Source organism: Falco peregrinus, chromosome 9 (assembly GCF_023634155.1).
Source record: "Falco peregrinus isolate bFalPer1 chromosome 9, bFalPer1.pri, whole genome shotgun sequence".
Taxonomy (NCBI): domain Eukaryota; kingdom Metazoa; phylum Chordata; class Aves; order Falconiformes; family Falconidae; genus Falco; species Falco peregrinus.
In genome coordinates, this window is record NC_073729.1 from 5,975,857 (window position 1) to 5,994,184 (window position 18,328).

General features: G+C 40.1%; 1 protein-coding gene across 5 annotated transcripts in view; it reads left to right on the forward strand.

Annotated features, from left to right (window-relative positions):
• SERGEF (secretion regulating guanine nucleotide exchange factor) overlaps positions 1 to 18,328 on the forward strand; it is a 158,756-nt gene that overhangs the window by 79,679 nt on the left and 60,749 nt on the right. For 4 of the 5 annotated variants that reach the window (XM_055813839.1, XM_055813842.1, XM_055813841.1 and 1 more), the window contains one exon: positions 10,406 to 10,442. The exons of the other annotated variant lie outside the window; for it this stretch is intronic. In XM_055813839.1, coding sequence (XP_055669814.1) covers positions 10,406 to 10,442 — 37 coding nt within the window. The remainder of the gene's footprint in view (positions 1 to 10,405; positions 10,443 to 18,328) is intronic. 5 annotated transcript variants of the gene reach the window in all.

An 18,328-nucleotide genomic window follows, 5' to 3' on the forward strand; every position in this document is an offset into this window, starting at 1 on the left:
AAAGAAGAGAAGAAAAGGTCATTCGAAACTGTGCTAGTACTGGTGTGAAAGAACCATACCTCAAAAGTAACGAAGACTGAAAGACAGAAGGGGGTGGATGTTGTGTGAGAGAGATGGTGGATAATAGAAATCTCTTGTAATTGGGCAGCTGCTAGGTCAAAATAAACTGGAATGAATGTGTGGTTTTAAAGAATAAACTAGCAGAGATGAATGAATTGTTCTGCTGAATGTGAATAGCTGGAGGTCTGTTGGTGGGCTGCCTGGCTCGCCTGGTGTTGGCCAGGAGCAGTTTATTTACCAGCCTTGGCAAGAACAGATCTGTTCTGACCTCACTTCAGTGGAGCAACAGTAAGGATCTGTGACTCTCTTCGGTCTACTCTTGTCCTGCAGGGGCCAGGGCAGCAACCGTGCCCCTGTGCTCAGCACTGGTGAGGCCGCACCTCGAATCCTGGGTTCAGTTTTGGGCCCCTCACTGCAAGACAGACACTGAGGTGCTGGAGCGCGTCCAGAGATGGGCAACAGAGCTGGTGAGGGGTCTGGAGGGCAGGTCTTGTGAGGAGCGGCTGAGGGAACGGGGGTTGTTCAGCCTGGAGAAAAGGAGGCTTGGGGCAGACGATTGCTCTCTACGGCTCCCTGACAGGAGGCTGTGGACAGGCGGGGGTCGGTCTCTCTTCCCAGGTAACGAGCGACAGGACGAGAGGAAATGGCCTCAACTGGCACCAGGGCAGGTTTAGGTTGGATATTGGGAAAAGTTTCCTCACTGAAAGGGTGGTCAAGCCCTGGCACAGGCTGCCCGGGGAGGTGGTGGAGTCACCATCCCTGGAGGTATTTAAAAGCTGCGCAGACGTGGCGCTTGGGGATATGGTTTAGTGGTGGGCTTGGCAGTGGTAGGTTTATGGTTGGATTCAATGATCTTAGAGGTCCTTTCCCAACTAAGCAATTCTGTGATTCTATAATTTAGCTTTTTAATAAAAATGCCTTTTTATCAGCTGTGTAGAATCGCTTCAGATAGTTTTTCCCCCTAATTCTCCTTTTGTGACTCTGATTAAGGCTCAGTCTCTTTTTCAGTCCTTAGAAATGGTATCCTTATTTATCAAGAAGAGGTTTTCTTTTCATTTTTGCATCGGGGTCTTAGAAGTTTACACTTTATTTATTTCCAGCAAGTTTGCTGCAGGGAGCTGTACTGTTACTAAGTGGTGCAGAAACAGAGAATCCAATGTTGAAGAGCAGAGTTACATGACGCCCTAAAGGCATAAGCACCATTTATATGGAGAGGTAAAGGAGCGGACAGTCAGCAAAATTCAGGGCTTGATGTTTTATACAAGGCTAACCCTTATGGAAGCTGCATGCTGGCAGCTCTGCTGGAGAGTAAATGAACCACGAAAATTCTGTCCTCAAGCTGAGGTAGTTGGTGTACGAAAAATGTTTCGATTTTGGTTTTTTTTTTTCCCCTCTAATGTTTATTTTGTCATATTTTAGGAGGATTTAACGTGCTGGTGTTTTTTGACGACAAATTAATTTGATAACATCTTTATTTTTACGTGCATGTATGTGGGCGGGAGACAGACAGTGAAGATTGTGCCGGAATCAGGCAAAGATTTACATTCTTGAACAGCTGATAGTTACCTTAATACTTCTCAAAGGCATTGAGTCCAGTGAAGGACGTTTCAAATGATATTATGCAGTAGTGGTTCTGTATTTCCAGTAACCTGCTCATTTGTTTCAAAAAACGTAAAATGTTTTGGAGATTAAGTAGGTTTTTTTTATTCTCTTCAGTGACAGTGTATTTGTGTACTGCCAGTTTATGCAAGTAACAGTCCTCACTGAGGTCAACAGGGCTAGCAGCAAAATGGAAGGTCAGTCCAGTTGTGCATCAGTGTTTACTTGAATGTTTAGTAATTCATCTGAAAATTAGTCTTCCCGCATCCTGATGCTGGGTGTTGAATAACTGAGACATTCAAAATTCTATCGTAAATTGGGATTTATTACTGGAAGAAGCACTTTTAAATAAGAGAAGTATTCTTTAATGACATCATCGATTATATTCTTTTGGTAATACTTCCAGGTGTTTCGGATGCAATTTTAAAGCAAGGATAGCGTAGGTGAAAAGCATGGAAAAGAAAAAAATACTATAAGGATGTTCCAAAAGCCCCCATATGCTAGAAATCAAGAGGTATAGGGCATCAACAATGTTGGGCATCAACAATGTCAGGTCTCACACTGGTGGGGCCAGTTCCCTCTGGGCAGTGGGGCTGGACCACCGGGCTCGTCAAGTGATGGCCTCTTGTCTTGCAGCGGTATGGCCCCATGCTACAGCACTTACCTCCTTTAAGAGGGTCTTCTAGGGACAGTGTCAGCCTGTTCACAATACCTAAATAGAATACCCAGTCAATTGTTTGAGGGTATGAACTTTGTAAGAATGCTATTTTTTCCTTCAGTTCTACAAAAATGCAAGGCTTTGTGCTATTGTGTAATCTTGCAGACTGTGTGTGCCGAGTTCTCTGCATTAATTTTTTTATGTAAAAGAACTGTAGTGAGATTGCTTGTAATAATACCGCAGTTTAGGGGAGAGCTCAGTTCCCAGGGGAGCTGAGTTCCCCCAATATGTACATTTGACTGCTTGTGATTCTCTCCAGCTTTACTGAATATTCCAGAAAATATTCCAAATGCATTAAAAACGATGGACTGTTTTGCCACAAGGAGAGATGTGAAGCCCAGATTCTGTTGAAAACCTTAAAACTGCAGTTGTACGTCCACAGAAGGACCTTGGAAATAGTTGTTAAGTAGAATTCGATGTTTTGTTGCCAAATAATACTTGCTGTCATGACTTTTATTCTGAACCTATAAAATGTTGGATAATGATGTGTACTTCGACAGAATGTTTGCCTGCAATCATTGTTTAATAGAACCATTCATTTCATTAAGTTCACAGTACCAGAAATTAGCACATTCAGATAGGTAATGATGACATTTATGTGCTGTAATAAACACTTAACTTTTTGCTGTTTGCATGTAAAATAACATAGGAACAAAAGGCAGATACTAAGTTTTTTTGGCATGCTTGCAAGCTACAATTTTTGACCTGAAAATATCAGAATAATCTGATGGTAAGGATGTGTGTGTTGATGGTACAGTCAGATCAGTGTATAAAGAGATTTTTAAACTTTTTTTTTTCTATTGCCTTGCTTTCTTTCATTTCTTCTGTCGAAGTGGTGTTTGTGGCCTCAAATAAAGGGCAGACTAGTTGTACTCCCCAAAGCAAGCCCAAATAGATTGTCAGGTATTCATCTTAGTGCTTCTTATTTAACTTAGGAGAGACGGGCACTGAAACTGAAAGGAGCTGGTAATTTTGGATGAAATAAACTAAACCAAAATAATTTTGAGAAAAATGGTGAAGAACTTCCCTTGGGTAAAACTGAATGGGGAGTTTGTTACAGGAAACAAACTGGGATTGAATTACTGTGACTTGTTTAATTTTAAAAATGATGAAAGGATAAACAAGAATTGGTTTGTGGTTCAGGTCTTGATTGCAGAAATGGAAAATTTTGCCAGACTGAGGCTGAGGGATATGAAAGTGACAGAGCTTGATTTTCCTGGAACTAAAGATGCTAATGCTTCCTGAACCCCAAGGAAGAAAGGGGGCTGTCTGGAGAAGGATACGTGAACTAATTGAAAAATCTTCAGACAACAGAGAAGAACCAGTTGACCTTGCTGACTTGTAAAGATTTTATCACTCTTGTCTAGGCTACATTTTTGTCATTTTACTAAAAAGTAATCCCATTGTCTGTTCTTACTGGGATCTCAGCAACTTCTGTATTGTCCCAGAGTCATCTGATGAAGAGGATTTTTTGTTGGTGGACATGGATCTTATTTGTCTTGACATCTCCATCCATCCTTAATTTGAGGCGCACAGTACATATCTAAGTTTTTCAATATGACCACACTTGTCTTATAAGTAGACTTTGTGGGTGCACACGAGTTGCTGTGATATAAACATTCCATGGAAATGTTGACTGCTTTAACAGTTACCTCTTTTCCTCTGTTTACTTTCATCCCCTATGCCTGATCTCTTTAATGATAGCTTTATGCGGTTGTGGTGCTTCCTACCTGATACTAAAAGTTTGTCTGGGTTTTGGTATGTGTGTTGGGTTTTTTTGTGTGTGTATTTTTCTTTGTGTGTTTTGGTGGGCTTTTTGCTTTGAAACGAACAACTGTTTCCATCTCTCAGAGGCACTTGGGACCCAAGCTGCACAGTTGAATCAGAGAAGTATAACTATGCTCTGTTAGCTGCAAGAAGCTGTTCCTGGAGGAGTCGATAGATAGCATAGCTGTTTTTCATGTATGTTTAAGTGTCAGAGAGAGGGAATGCATGCAGAAACTTACACTGGCATGGAGGGTGTAAAGGCAAGCCCTTGGGTTTGGCCAGCTGGCTCTTTGGTGACTGTAAGAAAGACAACTGCCATGCCAGGATTGTCAGTGATTGGAGATGGGACTCTGAAACAGTGAGTGGAGAATCAAGGGAAGTGCTGCATGGGGGAAAAAGCGTTTTGTGTCTTGCCTTACAAGTGAGGAGGCTTGGGATTAGTTTCAGGCAGGGCGGGCATAAATCATACCTCTGGAAGCTATAGAGAGCTATAAAATCTGTGTTTTGAAAGCTTACTGTATCCTGCCAAGGTCTTAATGCTTCCTCTCTTCCTCTGTGCCTGCAAAGGTCCGCTGACATGGCACGTTAGCTTTTGGTCAGGTGTGTATTGAGGAGGAACGTTTTCTTCTGGACTTTAGTACACAGGCTTCAGTTTAAATTCTGTTGCAATTTTTCTTGCTGTAGCAGAAAGCAAAACTGTATACAAACCAAAAAGCCACTCATTCAACAACAAAAAGTCCACCTTAATAGAAAATTAGATTATTAGACTGACGAATGTAAAATTTCTAGTGCGCTATAGGACACTGGGCCTCTCATTTTTCAACTGATACAGCCAACAGCTAGGAATAGATTAAATGTGCTGCTCTTGGTGAGGTTGCACTGGTTTGCTGCTATGTGTCGCATTAAACTGCACTTAATCTTGTGCTTGCCAAGGAATGTGACTAGGTTAGCAGGTTGCTTTCTTATCAGTCAGGAGTCAAATGATCCAGAAGAAGAACACAGAGTTCCCAGTGAAGGCTTATTGGAAGCAGGACAACTTTGCTAATTAGATTTCTTTTAATTTTATTTTATTTTTTCACATCAATAGAATTCTACATAGAAATGTAGTTGGGCAGAGTGTGTCAAACAGTACAAATCATTGTTACGATGCATTAATCAAGGGCATGGAAGAACAGCTCTGGGAGAGAAGATTCCACTGTCTTATGTAAGCTTTGATCTGCAGTCCCTTGGTCACCTCGTCTCCTTCCATTAGGGCTTCTGATCCCAGAAGGAATAAAATTTGCTACCTTCTGGCCCTGGCTATTTCCTTACAGTGAAATTTGCCAAAAGATGTAGATGGCATGGCTAAAGTCCTGAATAAAAGTACTTATGTGCACACCCTTTTAATGGTCTCCTTCCCTTGCGCACCCCCCCCCCCCCCCAAAAAAAAAAAAAAAAAAAAAGTGCTATGTTTTTGTGCAATTAAAGCGTTAGAATCTGGATACAACTTAAATGTTGTATCTGTATCTTCAGTCATCCTTGGAAATCTATTTTGTATGTCATGCTTTTATCTTTGAGAAGTGATAGAAGCCTCCATATCCTTGAATACTTTGGGACATAATTGCCCTGTAGGAATGAACATGCACTTGTAGGGCAGTGAACCAAAAAATGGCACTGAGGTTCTTTTGTTGTTCTAGCTAAGCATCCCGATGTTTGGATGCTTGTGACTTTTCATTCTGCAATCCCGCTTGTTCTGCAGTTCTGACTTGATCTTTTTCCTGATGGGTTGCACAACAGATCCTCAGTGCCAGCCCTGGGAGTTCAGACAGAAAAGAAAGAATAGCCTTGTGGTCAAGCTACTAGCCTGAAACTTGGGGGTTTTTATACACTTTGTCAGACTTGCTCTGTTATAGTGGTCGGAAGTCCCTTAGGGGATGGCTGACAAAAGTTATGTTGTCCCTTTTGAAATCAATGGGAGGTTGTATGTCTAAATATCCGCATGCATGTTGTATGTATGTATGTTTACTGTTTCCAAAGGAGAGAACAATACTTGCCTCGTAGGACTGTGGGGGAGCAATGGGAGGGATAGCTCTTCTTCAGGAAGATCTCTATCCCCGATATAAATGGAGGTGCTCCCTATTTACCCTCACCTTCCTCCCTGATAATATCTTCTAGAGTAGGTAACCTCTTCCTAATGTGCATACATAAATGTTTTTATATATTTATATGCACCATATATATAGGAATGTATATGTAACATACAAAACATTATTATTTATATACTTAATATAGTATTTTTAATATATGAAGTATTTTCATCTTAAGTGAAATACTTCATTTTGTGTAACCCACTGCTTTTACATTCAATCAGTTAATTCTTGTTAGGGCTGGGGCATAAGCATATCTGCAAGCTGCAGAAATATGTTGGTGTTTTGTCCAGAGCTAGTGGTTGCTGTGCGAAGGTCTTTCCTCACCGTCCATGCAACTGATGTCCTGACTACTTAGGATTCATAAAAAGTTGGTCCCACAGCTGCTTCTCACCACAGGTCTTAAAGCTGGATGGATGGATCTGAACTGCAACCATTGCTAGGTAGAAGACAGCTTGCTAGCACACGATTTAAGGGGAGAAACAAACCATTTACATATAGTTGAAAGGGCGCAGATAATAAGGTAAGTTCTGAGTAATATGGTCCCTAAGCATTCTTTTCCTGCCTCATGGGTGTTTGTAAAGTGCTTTGAGATCATTTATGTAAACATCACAATATCCTTGCACAACTCCGCTCAAATCTTCCTCCAAACAGTGAAGAAACTTCAATATGAATTGTTTCTGTGTAGAGGGTCATGTTCCTTAGGCTCATAGAAGGCTTCGCTGTCTAGCAGTCACTCTGATTTGTCTTTAGTGAGGCTTTTTTTCCCTTCAATTAAAACAGAATGTAAAAATATTGCCCAATTAGAAAGTATTATTGTGTGTTTATGAGTACCCTTGAATGTACTTATCCACTGGGAGCACGCAGATGTCTGTTGGAATTTAATTCCTCTGCAGCATGTTGGGGGTGGGGACAGAAGAGAAGTAGCCAGAAAATCATGGTTGCTGCAGTAAATACCAGACTTCTCCCAGTGACCTGCTCTGACTGCACAGCTTCTTACATCTAATGTAAGCATAAAACATCTGTTCAGCAAGGCTGTTTTCTGACTGGTCTGTATTTGTACCAGCAAATTATGCATTCTTGGCTGATTGTTGCCTGTTGTGGGGAGTGATGAAGAAAAGGGGGTGTCACATTTTAAAGCTTATTGTAAAAAAGCTGTTATGAAATAGCTGCAAGGCAGTGCTTGCTTATTAAGCAGTGGCAACCTTGTTTCCCCTCTGAGCTCCCAGTCACAGGTGTGCAGGCCAGCCGGGATGCTGTGGATGCTGTGGGTGGATGGTGTGGCCTAGGGCAAACCCCACGGACAGGGAAGGAGGTTCTTGTTTCAGACAGCTACCTTCAGACTGCCCGAAGGACGTGTTTTCTCTGGGGATTCCTACCAAGTCAGCCTGTTTCAGGTGGTGACACCCTGCGATAAGGCAAAGGTGTGAGCCTTGTGCTCTCGATCTCGGGAATTCTTCTTTGGAGCACAGTACTGCTGCTGGTGCGTGTCCTGGCTATGGGCTGTGGAAGGTGAATCCAGGGCACCACCTTTGGCAGCTTGTGGTTGTCTTTGATTTCAGGCATTGTTAAGCAAAGCTGGCACTTCCACTGAGGGGGCTTTTACCAGACGGAAAGGTGTGCAGCAGCACTAGTAATTTGTGCTTTGCAGTAGCTACAGAGCTGCAGCGAGTGCATCTGCACGCTGTGCTGGTGCTGAGCACCTGTCGTGGGGGAAACTGGCAAGTCTAGATGATGGAGCAATTCCTGGTCCGGTTGTACCCAGTGTGGTTTGATTGACTCCCTTACAACCTGATAAGCTGGCTAAGGGGTGGCTGTGAATGGTGGGCAGAGTCACAGCTACATGAATAGAGTACAAGGCTGTTGGAGGTCACCAGCATTCTTTTAGCTACTGACAGAGTAGTGCAGGAAGAAGATGCTTCCTTGTCAGGGGATGTTTTACATTCTAAACAATACCTTGTTTGGGTGGGGGTTTTTTTTGGGTGAGTTTTTTTTTTTTAATGTAGTGTTTCTGAGGGGCATCCTGGCAATAAGTGTCAGCCACCAGCCTGAGCAGTTCTTTTGTACAAATGCTTTTGAATCTGTGCCTTGTGCCTGTGTTAGTGTATTTTCTGGAGAAGTAACAGAGATTGGATTATTCACACCTCAGATAAAATTTATTTTATTAGCAGCAGCTTCAGTATCTCCAATTTTCAGCACTTAGTGAAGATGCAGAATTTGCTTTTTTTTTTTTTGCTAGGAAGCCTTTGCCTGTGTTTCCTTGCGTGGATCTTGTTTCCATGGCATCAACCTTTAAGCTCGAGAAGCATAGGTGGAAGCATTAGCCAGTGAATAGGCATTAGGAACCAGCCCTGCTCCAGTGTAGGGCTCTGACTTGTGGTGAGGATAATGATACAGGGTGTGATGATGATTTATGCATGTAAACAGTCAGGGCTTAACACTTTGTCTGTCTGCAATATTGTGGAATAGAAGACTTGATGCAGTCCTGCTAAGTGCTCTTGTAAAATCATTGCTTTTCCTGCTGCTTTGTCTTGATTTTTCTGAAGATGAGGCTGTGCTGGAGTGTGCTGTGACTTGAATTATTTTTCTTGCCCCTTTTTCCCAAATGCTTTAATGTCTTGGCTAAGCACCTCTGTCCTAAAGAGTCTGTTTTGTCTTCCTTACCATTATTGTGTTGGAATGGCATTGACAAAATATTTTCATGTCATAGTTACGGTGCAGGTACATTACGAGTAGTGGTGATTGCAGTGTTTATTTGTAACGCAATTGCTCAAGCTAGTCTGTGTGTCAGTCTTGGGTTTCTCTTTTCCAGTAAATGCTCAAGCACAGTGAGCTGAGTACAAGGACTGTTTTGTTAATTCTGTAGTTTTATGTTATGCAGACATTGAGGTGACTGTAGCAGTTTTTTCTGGCCGTGAAAACTATAAAGGTATGCATGCATAAAACCATATAAAATTTTGATGGTATGGACGTCTCTTTTTTTATTATTATTGAGCATACACTTCTCTTTGATATTCTGTCATTGAAAATGTACTTTTAAGAAGCAGAACAACATGCTTATTAATTTTCTCCAGCTCAGTAGTAAGTGTAATGGGCAAGTAGGTGCAAGACAATGAACCAGATACAGGATTTTGGGGGGATCACTTGTCCTGAAGTTTTAAATCAAAACACATTTAGCAGAATAACCTTGTGTAAGATGATGTCTGTATTACATCAGACAATTATACCAGCACTGACATTGCAAAAAAATTCAATGGGACAGACAAGCCCTTGCAGTAGGGCAGCAGGCTGTTCTCGGTGCTTGTGTTGTCACCATTTGTGAAGAACTTGTGAAAGCTTAATGAATGATATATGCCAAAGCAACTTAAACATCTGACATGTTCACAGCAGCTGCAAAGGGCTGCAAAGAATAAAGAAAAATACACTTTGAGTTTGCTTTGAAAAGAAATTCATAGCTGATTTCCATCACAAATGAGCCTGGGAGAAAACATTTGCAGTGGTTTCTTTGGTTTTTTTCTCCGCAGCTTTTAAAAATTAAACCTGCCTGCTGCTAATAGAAGAGTTGAGTACTATGGTATTTTTTTGTGCATTCCAGGCAAATGACCATAGGGATCATATCAATGCAGGTTTATCGCGCTGAGCCTGTATACTGTGAAGTTCTTCAGGGATCAGCTGGAAAAACAGTATAGATAAGAGGAGTGGAGATCTTCATCACGCTTTTGATTCCCAGCTGCCTCTGTATGGCTCTGATCTTGCAAAAGTTTAATCTGCATTTCCTCTACGCCCATGAATAGTCTTGCTGGATCCAGTGGATGTTGCCAAGGGGGTGATGTTTTTGCAGAATTGTGGCCAGTCTTACTCCTAAGGATTGAAATGTCAGTGGTGAATGCATTTTGAAAAGAAATGCCTGTTTATTAACAAAACCAACAAACAAACATAACCCCCTGCCACTAAGCCCTTAGGTGAGATTACAAATGAAATTTTGTTTAAAAGCGAGAGCACTTCAACCTTGATTTTTGCATCCTACAAACAGTAGCTGTTTGTTTCAGGTTAATTTTTAATTTGCTGTCATAATAGTGGTTGTTTTCCTACTGGTAAGCGGGTTCTCTTTTATTCATTCATACTTCTTTTCCAGATCGCATGTGGCTCAGAGCATAATCTGGCAGTGGTTGGTAAGTATCTTGATTTTATATTAAATCCTCTCACCTCTTTTTCATTTGTAAGTAGCACAAGATGAAAAAAACCCGTGCACATCAAACATATTGAGCGATTGAGGGCATGGTGTGCAGCTGAAAGGAGGAAAGTAACATAAATGTGGAGGAAAGAAGAGGAGAAACTGGTAGCGTAAGTGGTGATGGTGAGAAGGTGCCCTTGTAGACTAGCTGCTGTAAGGAGGGGAGGGGCTGATGGGTGTAATAGCAAAATACACTTGCAAAGTGCTACAGCCTGTTTCGGAATAGAACCATCGCAAGAATTCAAGCTGCAGATTCAGAGTAGCACCTAAGCTTGAAGCTGGTCAAAAGTGTCTTTAACATGGGAACTTTCAATGAAAAAAAATAAAATATCCTACATCTTTTGTTGTTCAAAATGTCAGTCAGCGATAGTCAGGTTCCTTAGTGCACCTTAGTATAATGCAGCTGTTGTAATAATGATGGAAGTACTAGGAAGCTAATGTCAGTGGAAAAATTGAATTATGTGTACTAATTCCAAGAACAAGCAGATTCTTGCTTTTTTGTGATGAATCAATAATTAAAGTTTGATACATGATTGTTATTATACATATATATGATATATATTATATCATATATATGATATATATTATATCACATATATGATGTTTATAATTACAAGTTTAAGAACATTTTAAACTGTAGATTTTCAGGTGTTATATAAAGGAGGTCAGCATAATTATCCCCATTAATACACAGGATGAGAGAAGAAAGGAATTCTATGCTAATCAGAACTGGAAGTGAAGCAGTCTTCTAACTTTCAGTCCAGCACTCCATCCACATAGATATTTTTGATTGCCATGACTGCGTTGAGGTGTTGAGTGAAGAATTTTCTTCTGTGGTGTGATGGTTGTGGAGAAAGCATCTATTCGGTATCCAACCTGCATTCCATCTCCTAATTTTTAAAGGAATTTATTTTAGCTTTGTGTCTTATCAGTTTCTTTAAGTGGCCACAGAGGTGGTGTTCTGTGTACGTAATATATTTCCATAGGTACTGTAGTATATTTTCTAATTATCCTTCTAGAATTAAACCTTGTAGCGAACTTGTTAAGTTCTACTTAATCTATGGTTGGCTTAAAGAAAAGATTTCCCCTTTATATTCTCCCTACTTGTTCAGTATCACATGCCTGTATTAATTGTCAGGCTGGTGCTTCTGAATGTCAACTAAAGAGCAATCTAAAGAATCACATTGTGTTTCTCGCTGAACTGATGAAGTAAAAGTGTACCGCTAGCAGATTCCTCCGGTGTGCGCCGGTGTGCGTGAAAGGAAAGCATTGGGTTTGAACAACCTTCTCTCTCCTTATGTCCTTTTAAGCTTTCTGCCTTCTAGGCAGAAATCTCTGGCAAAAATGGGTAGGGGAAAGAAATTCTAGAAGTTACAATAAACTAAGAACTTTGCATATGTGAAGAACATCATATGCCTGTCTAAGCTGTATGCTACGCTCATTGAATTCCATAGGAAATTTATCAGTGCTGGAAGCTAGTAGATTTTTATTTTAAGGACAAGAGAGATGTGATGTTACTTTTTTTTTTTTTTTAACTAAAGAACTGTGATAGATTTTATTCCTGGAATGAATTTTTACATGTGCTTTTAAAAAGTTGACTTTTTAGAACATTTTGTGGTAGGATTTCTCTGATCACTTGTCACTCTTAGTTCAGAGCTGTCAACTGTTATATTCCTTAAAGATATCACACAGATTTCTGTAAATATGTCTACGTGATTGTACAATTTTCCAATAACTTATCATTCAAGTAGAGTTTATTTAGGACAACTATATCACCAGTTTCCTTCTTAAATAGTAAATGCTTGGATGATTGGCTTCTAGACTAGAATAGCTCAAGTTCAATATGAAAGGTAAACTGTAAAGCAAATCTTTGACAGTATAACATTCAAGTCACTCTTTCCGGTTGTATATACAGATGTTTCTATTTAAAAGATCATGCAACAAAAAAGCACAAACATTTTTAAGACAGAGAGGCTAGATTTAGGATTCATTTCACAAATGCTGAAGCTGTTCCAGTCATCTTGCTGAGGGTACCAACTGATTTGTAGGGCTAACAAGCAAGTTTTTCATGTTGCTTTATATAGTCTGCATCCATTTGTATGGTTCAGTTATTTGAATTCTTTTTCCTTGCTTTCTTCTACTGAAGTCAGTACAAAATTTGGCTGTTCTCTTCACTGTGATGGCACCGAGTCTTTTCCCATGGGTAAATTTGTAAGAAATTCAGTGTTTGTTCGATCATGAAGCAAAAGTTTGATATAAAGGAAAAGGAGGTATGGAATGTCCCCAAATATAGCTGCATTTCTAAGTTAAAAGTAATAATTAGTATATGAAAAAGTGAAAACGCCTTCACTTTTAGCTCTTGGTAAAAACACTTACATTTTTGTTCTGGTTTGATGTTGTCCTGTGACGCTAATTCTAAAATTTGCATGTATTTTAATATTTTTCGTTTTTTTATGACCTTTCACTTGAAAGTCCCTGCCTAAATCTTTCACTTTTGACCTCAACCAAGGATTAAGCATCATGGGAACCAGCCTATTTTTGATAAGAAAACCTGAATAGTTATTAAGTAAATGTTGTATAACATATCTGAAAAACATCTTCCAACACTGAAAACTGTGTTTGTACTTACTGAGCACAAAAAAGGCTGGCTTCTCAACCCGAGTGTGATAGCCGCACTGTGTAGCACTGAACTTCATGATACTAAGACAGAATCTTTGAGTGACTGAAATACATAATGGAACGAAATCACTGCGACAAAGTTGAGCTTTTCCAGCTCTGGGGGTCTATAGTGTTTTGAACACGGAAAAAGTAAGGAGGTTTAATTCTTACCTTGAAAAGCATGTGATTAAAAATTATTTTTATAGAGAAGGCTCTTATAAGGTTCCTGCCCACTTCCCACTAAGACTTTGATGCTTGTTTTGTTAAAAACAGACTACTTATCCTTTAAAACAACGCTCAGCATGTCATGTGCAGCTCATGCAATGCTACAACTTAAACAATCAAACAATTTTAACTATGCAGAAGTAGAGTTGCTCTAAAACATATGCATGCATGTCTTGGTCTTGACTGTCCTGCAGCCACAGGGCGCAGAACAGAATGCCTTGAAGAGCCTCCAAATGGAAACGTCTCATTTTAGTAAAAGTTAAACCCAGGAATTTTATTGAAGCCCCCTTGAAGTAGTAAAAAAAAAAAAAAAGTAAAGCATTACAAGGATGACACTTCTGTAGTGTTGCTTTTTGGTCTTACTTGTAGTCATTTTCTCAACCTGTATAAACCAATAAAAATCTTCTGAAAGATAGATACTGGAGGATGTGTAGGGAGTATTTTAAAACAGTTTTAAAAGCTTCAGTTGCAGTCCTTCTTTAAAGCAGACTTCAAAGGGGAATTTGGGTCCCCTTGGCTGTGTGTTTATTAGAGCAGTTACCTGGTCTGTGCGTGCTTTGCAGTAGTGCAGTGACTGACCCTAACTCTAATTGGTGATTTTTTTGCTAACGTAATGGGTACCTTAGACACTTTAAATGTTTTTGTGTGTTTGGAAGAGAGAGACATGGACCTTTCAAGTAAACATTCTCTGGTATGGTGGTTTGAAAGGAAAAAGTGTTTGGATGTGTGGCTGCTTCAACAAGTCCAAATAGCTTTTCCTTGTGCTTTCAGCCAGGGTGGTCAATTCTGGCTGCTGCGCAGGGCTATGTTGTTTTTCTTGTGTGGAGGATAAAAAACCTTTTTCAGTGAGATAGTTCACAAATCTTGGCTGTAATACTGTTGTGTAGTGACCCACACCGCAGAGGCACTGTGGGTGCAGGGGACAGTGGTACAGCAGCGTTCACAAGAAGAAATTGGGCTTTGTAATCAGTTTTGGGCTTTATGCAGTTATTCCCTTGATACTTGTTTCTCTGTCTTTTAGACTTTCTTCGGGTTAGCTACTTAGCACTGCTTTTTCCCTGTGAGTCATGGTAGTGGAGAGGGTACTGTGGAATTAATGTTACAACAAAAAACCCCAAACCAAAATGTCCATGCTGACCGCCCAACCATAAGCGTGTTTCGCACATGGAAGCACAAGTGACATATGAGGAGACGAATCCCTGTCTGATAATGTTGAGCCCCATTTCAGCATGTTAAATGCAACAGCATTTTCATACGTTTTTGAAGTCACTTCCCGACTTTCTGATAAATAATAGGCCCTCCCAAAAAAGGGTTAGTTTTGTCTCCTGCTACCTTTTTTGTTTGCTGTATTTTAGAACGTGTGATATGTTTGAAGATTCTGTCTTCTCTGTGGCTCATGTGCAACCATTGCTGTAAGTATCACGACATAAGCATTCACATCCTTCTGAAGCTGCAATTCATCCAGTCGGAGAGTAAACAGTGATACTAGATTAGATGGAAGAATAGTCTTTGTAGAGGAAATTAGGATAAAACATCCCTCCACTCAAATGGCAGGTCACGCTTCAAATGCTGTGAACTAAAGCGTGCAGTAGTGTTAGAGGCGCAGAAAAAGAATTATTATTCCATGATCTGTAAAAAATTTGCTCTTTATGTTCTTATACTGGAAGAACATAGCAATTATGAGCTGGAAAACAAATGTGATGAAAGTGATCCCAAACCTAGGAAGCTGGTGGTAGACATCCTAAAATGGTCATGGTGTTAATGGCACCCCAAACACGTTGGTGCCATGTTTTGTAATAAGGAAGCTGAAGGGTTTTTATGGGGAGCCACTACCTCTTAATTAACAAGGACGTGTTCTTTTAGTGAAGTTCATGATTCCAACCAAATTATTGTATAAAGCATCAGTTGAAGAAGTGCTGTAACAGATTATGAAAGGCATATTTTTATGGCAGAGTGAGCACCAATGGGGAGAGGAAACTGCAGGCTGATGGATGGATCTCTCCGTTATGCTGACAGTGTTATTTAGATGTTTGCAGCAGCCCTACGAAGCGGCAGACGTAGTCATGTGTCTGACATTTGGTGCCGGGGGACTCGGCAGCCTGTCATAAAGAGAAAAAATCATGAATTCTCTCTCTTGATTTTCATATTGCTGTAGTATCTGGAGGAATCTTCAGCTTACGCAGTGGAGGGCACTGGTGTTCAGCAAGGAGCCTGGGGCTGCTAGTCAATTGCTTTATTTATTATTCATGAAAACTCCCAGTGCGGCCAGGGCCTCTATTGTAAAGGTTTCCTGGCAGACCAGCATGGAGTCATGTTGCAACATGCTGACTCTTTGCATTGCAACACTAGTCTCATTCTCTGCTTATTAAAGGGCACCTGGCAGGACTTTGAGTAACCATCACTGTTGTCATTTTCATGGGCGTTATGTGTCGGCCTTCTAAATTTGTTCTCTGGCACAGCCATTTTGTATGTCATGTAGCTCTTAACGTGGCTTCGACTGTTAAATAGCTCTTTGGAATATAAACTGCTTTGGTTATATTCGTTGTAAAAAAAGCAGCCTTGCTCCTATCGTTAACTGAGCACCTGTGTCTGAGTGCTTCCTACATAGCGAGATACAGATCTGACATCACAGGTTTCCTGTCATGGTTAGATACAGTGAACCCTAACAGTGCTCTTCAGATGTCTTTTTACTTTGTGTTTCTTTTCCGCAGACTGTTTCATGCTCCAGGCAAACTAATTCTTTCTCTGGTAAGATAGAAGCTGAAAGTTAATTCCAGATGTCTGAGGTTTTGGGTGTTTTTGTTTTCAGCAAGTTACCCTCGCAAAATCTGATCCTCTGATGTCTCTGAGCTTCTTTTGGAAGGCCAAGCTGCCAACTGTTTTATGAATTTGTGAGTGCAAGGTGATCAGGAGAGAAATGAGGGAATGCTAATTTGAGCATTTGGAAAAGTCTCTTGATGGGGGCTAAAAAAAGTTTTGTATCAGCCATATTGTCTAAAGCCAGTGGGCCACTGGTTATAGGAAAGGGAGGATATTTTTCTGTGAAAACCTGACTACATCCACAAGAAAAAAATGGTTTGTGTTGACCTCCTAGAAAGAAACTCCAGAGTCAGAGAATTAGATCTGGTGTACTGCATCTTCTTTGAAATGCAGTCTAGATTTTACAGCTACCTTCCAGGCCTTGTCACTGTATTGATGCATGTTTGGGGCAATTGGACTCTGCAGAATGCTTTGTTCATCTTCCTCTTTTCTCTGTGTGGCTTGTCAATTTAGATTGTGAAGTCTTCGGAATTAAGAATACTTCTTAGTGTGTTTTAGCACTGCCTAACACAATGGGACCTGATTTTTTTTTTTTTTTCCTAATACTGAGTCACAACTAATAATAGTTGCAATTACTTTCCTTCCCCTCAGAGAGGCAATTTTAAAATATATTTAATCTTGGCCTTTGTGTCTTTATCTTAATTTATATCATTTAGCATATAAACAGGTAATAATGCAGTGCTTGTCATATTGTTTAGTGTGGTTTCCTGTCATTAACAGATACAGAGCTAGTTAGGCTCTTAAGATACAGGCTGTTATTTTTTTAAAAAGCTCACAGTTCTTGAAAAAAAATTTCATTGAACTTTATGTATCACTGTGGTGTCAGCTTATAGTTTGTCTGCAGTTGAGCTTTTGTGCACTTACTGTCATTGTTTCCTGCGAGAGACCATATCACGTCTACAGGAATAATTCTGCTGCGTCAAGAACCCTACAAAAGATGGTAAGAGGCAAGCATGCAATATTAACCTCTGGTGACAGCTGAAACCATCAAGCTGAAACTGTGAGTGGCAGTTAGGGGAGATAATTGTCATAGGAAGCTAGCAAACAACCAGCAAATGCTATCAAGCAAGAATGCTGCTTGAAGCAGAAAGCGTGGAGAGCTCTTGCTTGCAGGTATGGATGAAAAGGAAAAGTGATTCCACCTGGTTTTAGAAAACTATAGCGGATGAGAAGACTTAAGAGTAAGGAGCTGCAGTACAGATGCATGCAATCCTTTGTTAGAGGGTTCACTGCATGGATACTAAGTATTCAGAAAACAGATTTTATCATTTGTGTACTCGCAGGCTTTAAGTGGAGCAATTACTTCAAAGTAGAAGAAAAATATACACAACATATCTAAGGCATATTTATCTTAATTTTTAAGAAAGTCAACAGGAGTAATAAAAATAGTCACCCTTGCTCACCAAAGAGAGATTAAACGTTTGTTTGCTATAAAATGAAATAAAAGGAGGGACAAATGTCTAGCTTCAGGGAGTCATTTAGAGCATGTAGGAGAGATGCTCACCAAAGTAAAAGCCACAAGGCTTTTACTGCACAAAGCAGCTGGAAGCACTTGGAAGTGCAACAAATTAAGGTTTCTGTACTGTCCTGTGCAGTGATGCCTAAGTAAATGATGCTGGTGATTCTGGGTTCTGTACATGTAACAACCTCAACATTTAAAACTTCCAACTATACCACTGAGAAGAAATTTTGCAATGTGACAGGAGGAAAAGGTGATGTATATTTAGAAAGCAGGCATGAGTTGTGCCCTCCAGGAGTGAATATCTTGCTGTACAAACTTAGGTTGACACCCACATTCACTATCCAGCTCCTTTATGGAGCACTAAGAAGTTTTTCTGCCAGTGCACAAATAAATATGTGTAACCTAGATTACTTAGTTATACTTTATAAGTTAATCATCTCTGAGGCTTTTTTCCTTCTGGTATTTATTTGCGTGTGTCTTACCAACACCATCTTTAGTACTCTAGGTAGCTTTCTGCTTAATAAAAAAACTCTGAAGTAGGAATTTTTTGAACTTTTGAGGTTGGCATGACCATGAGTTGGGGGTTTCCACAAATGCATGTTTCAAAGTTGTCTTTGCCTGGTTTTTGGATTTTACGATGTGTTTTGGTCACTTTCTTC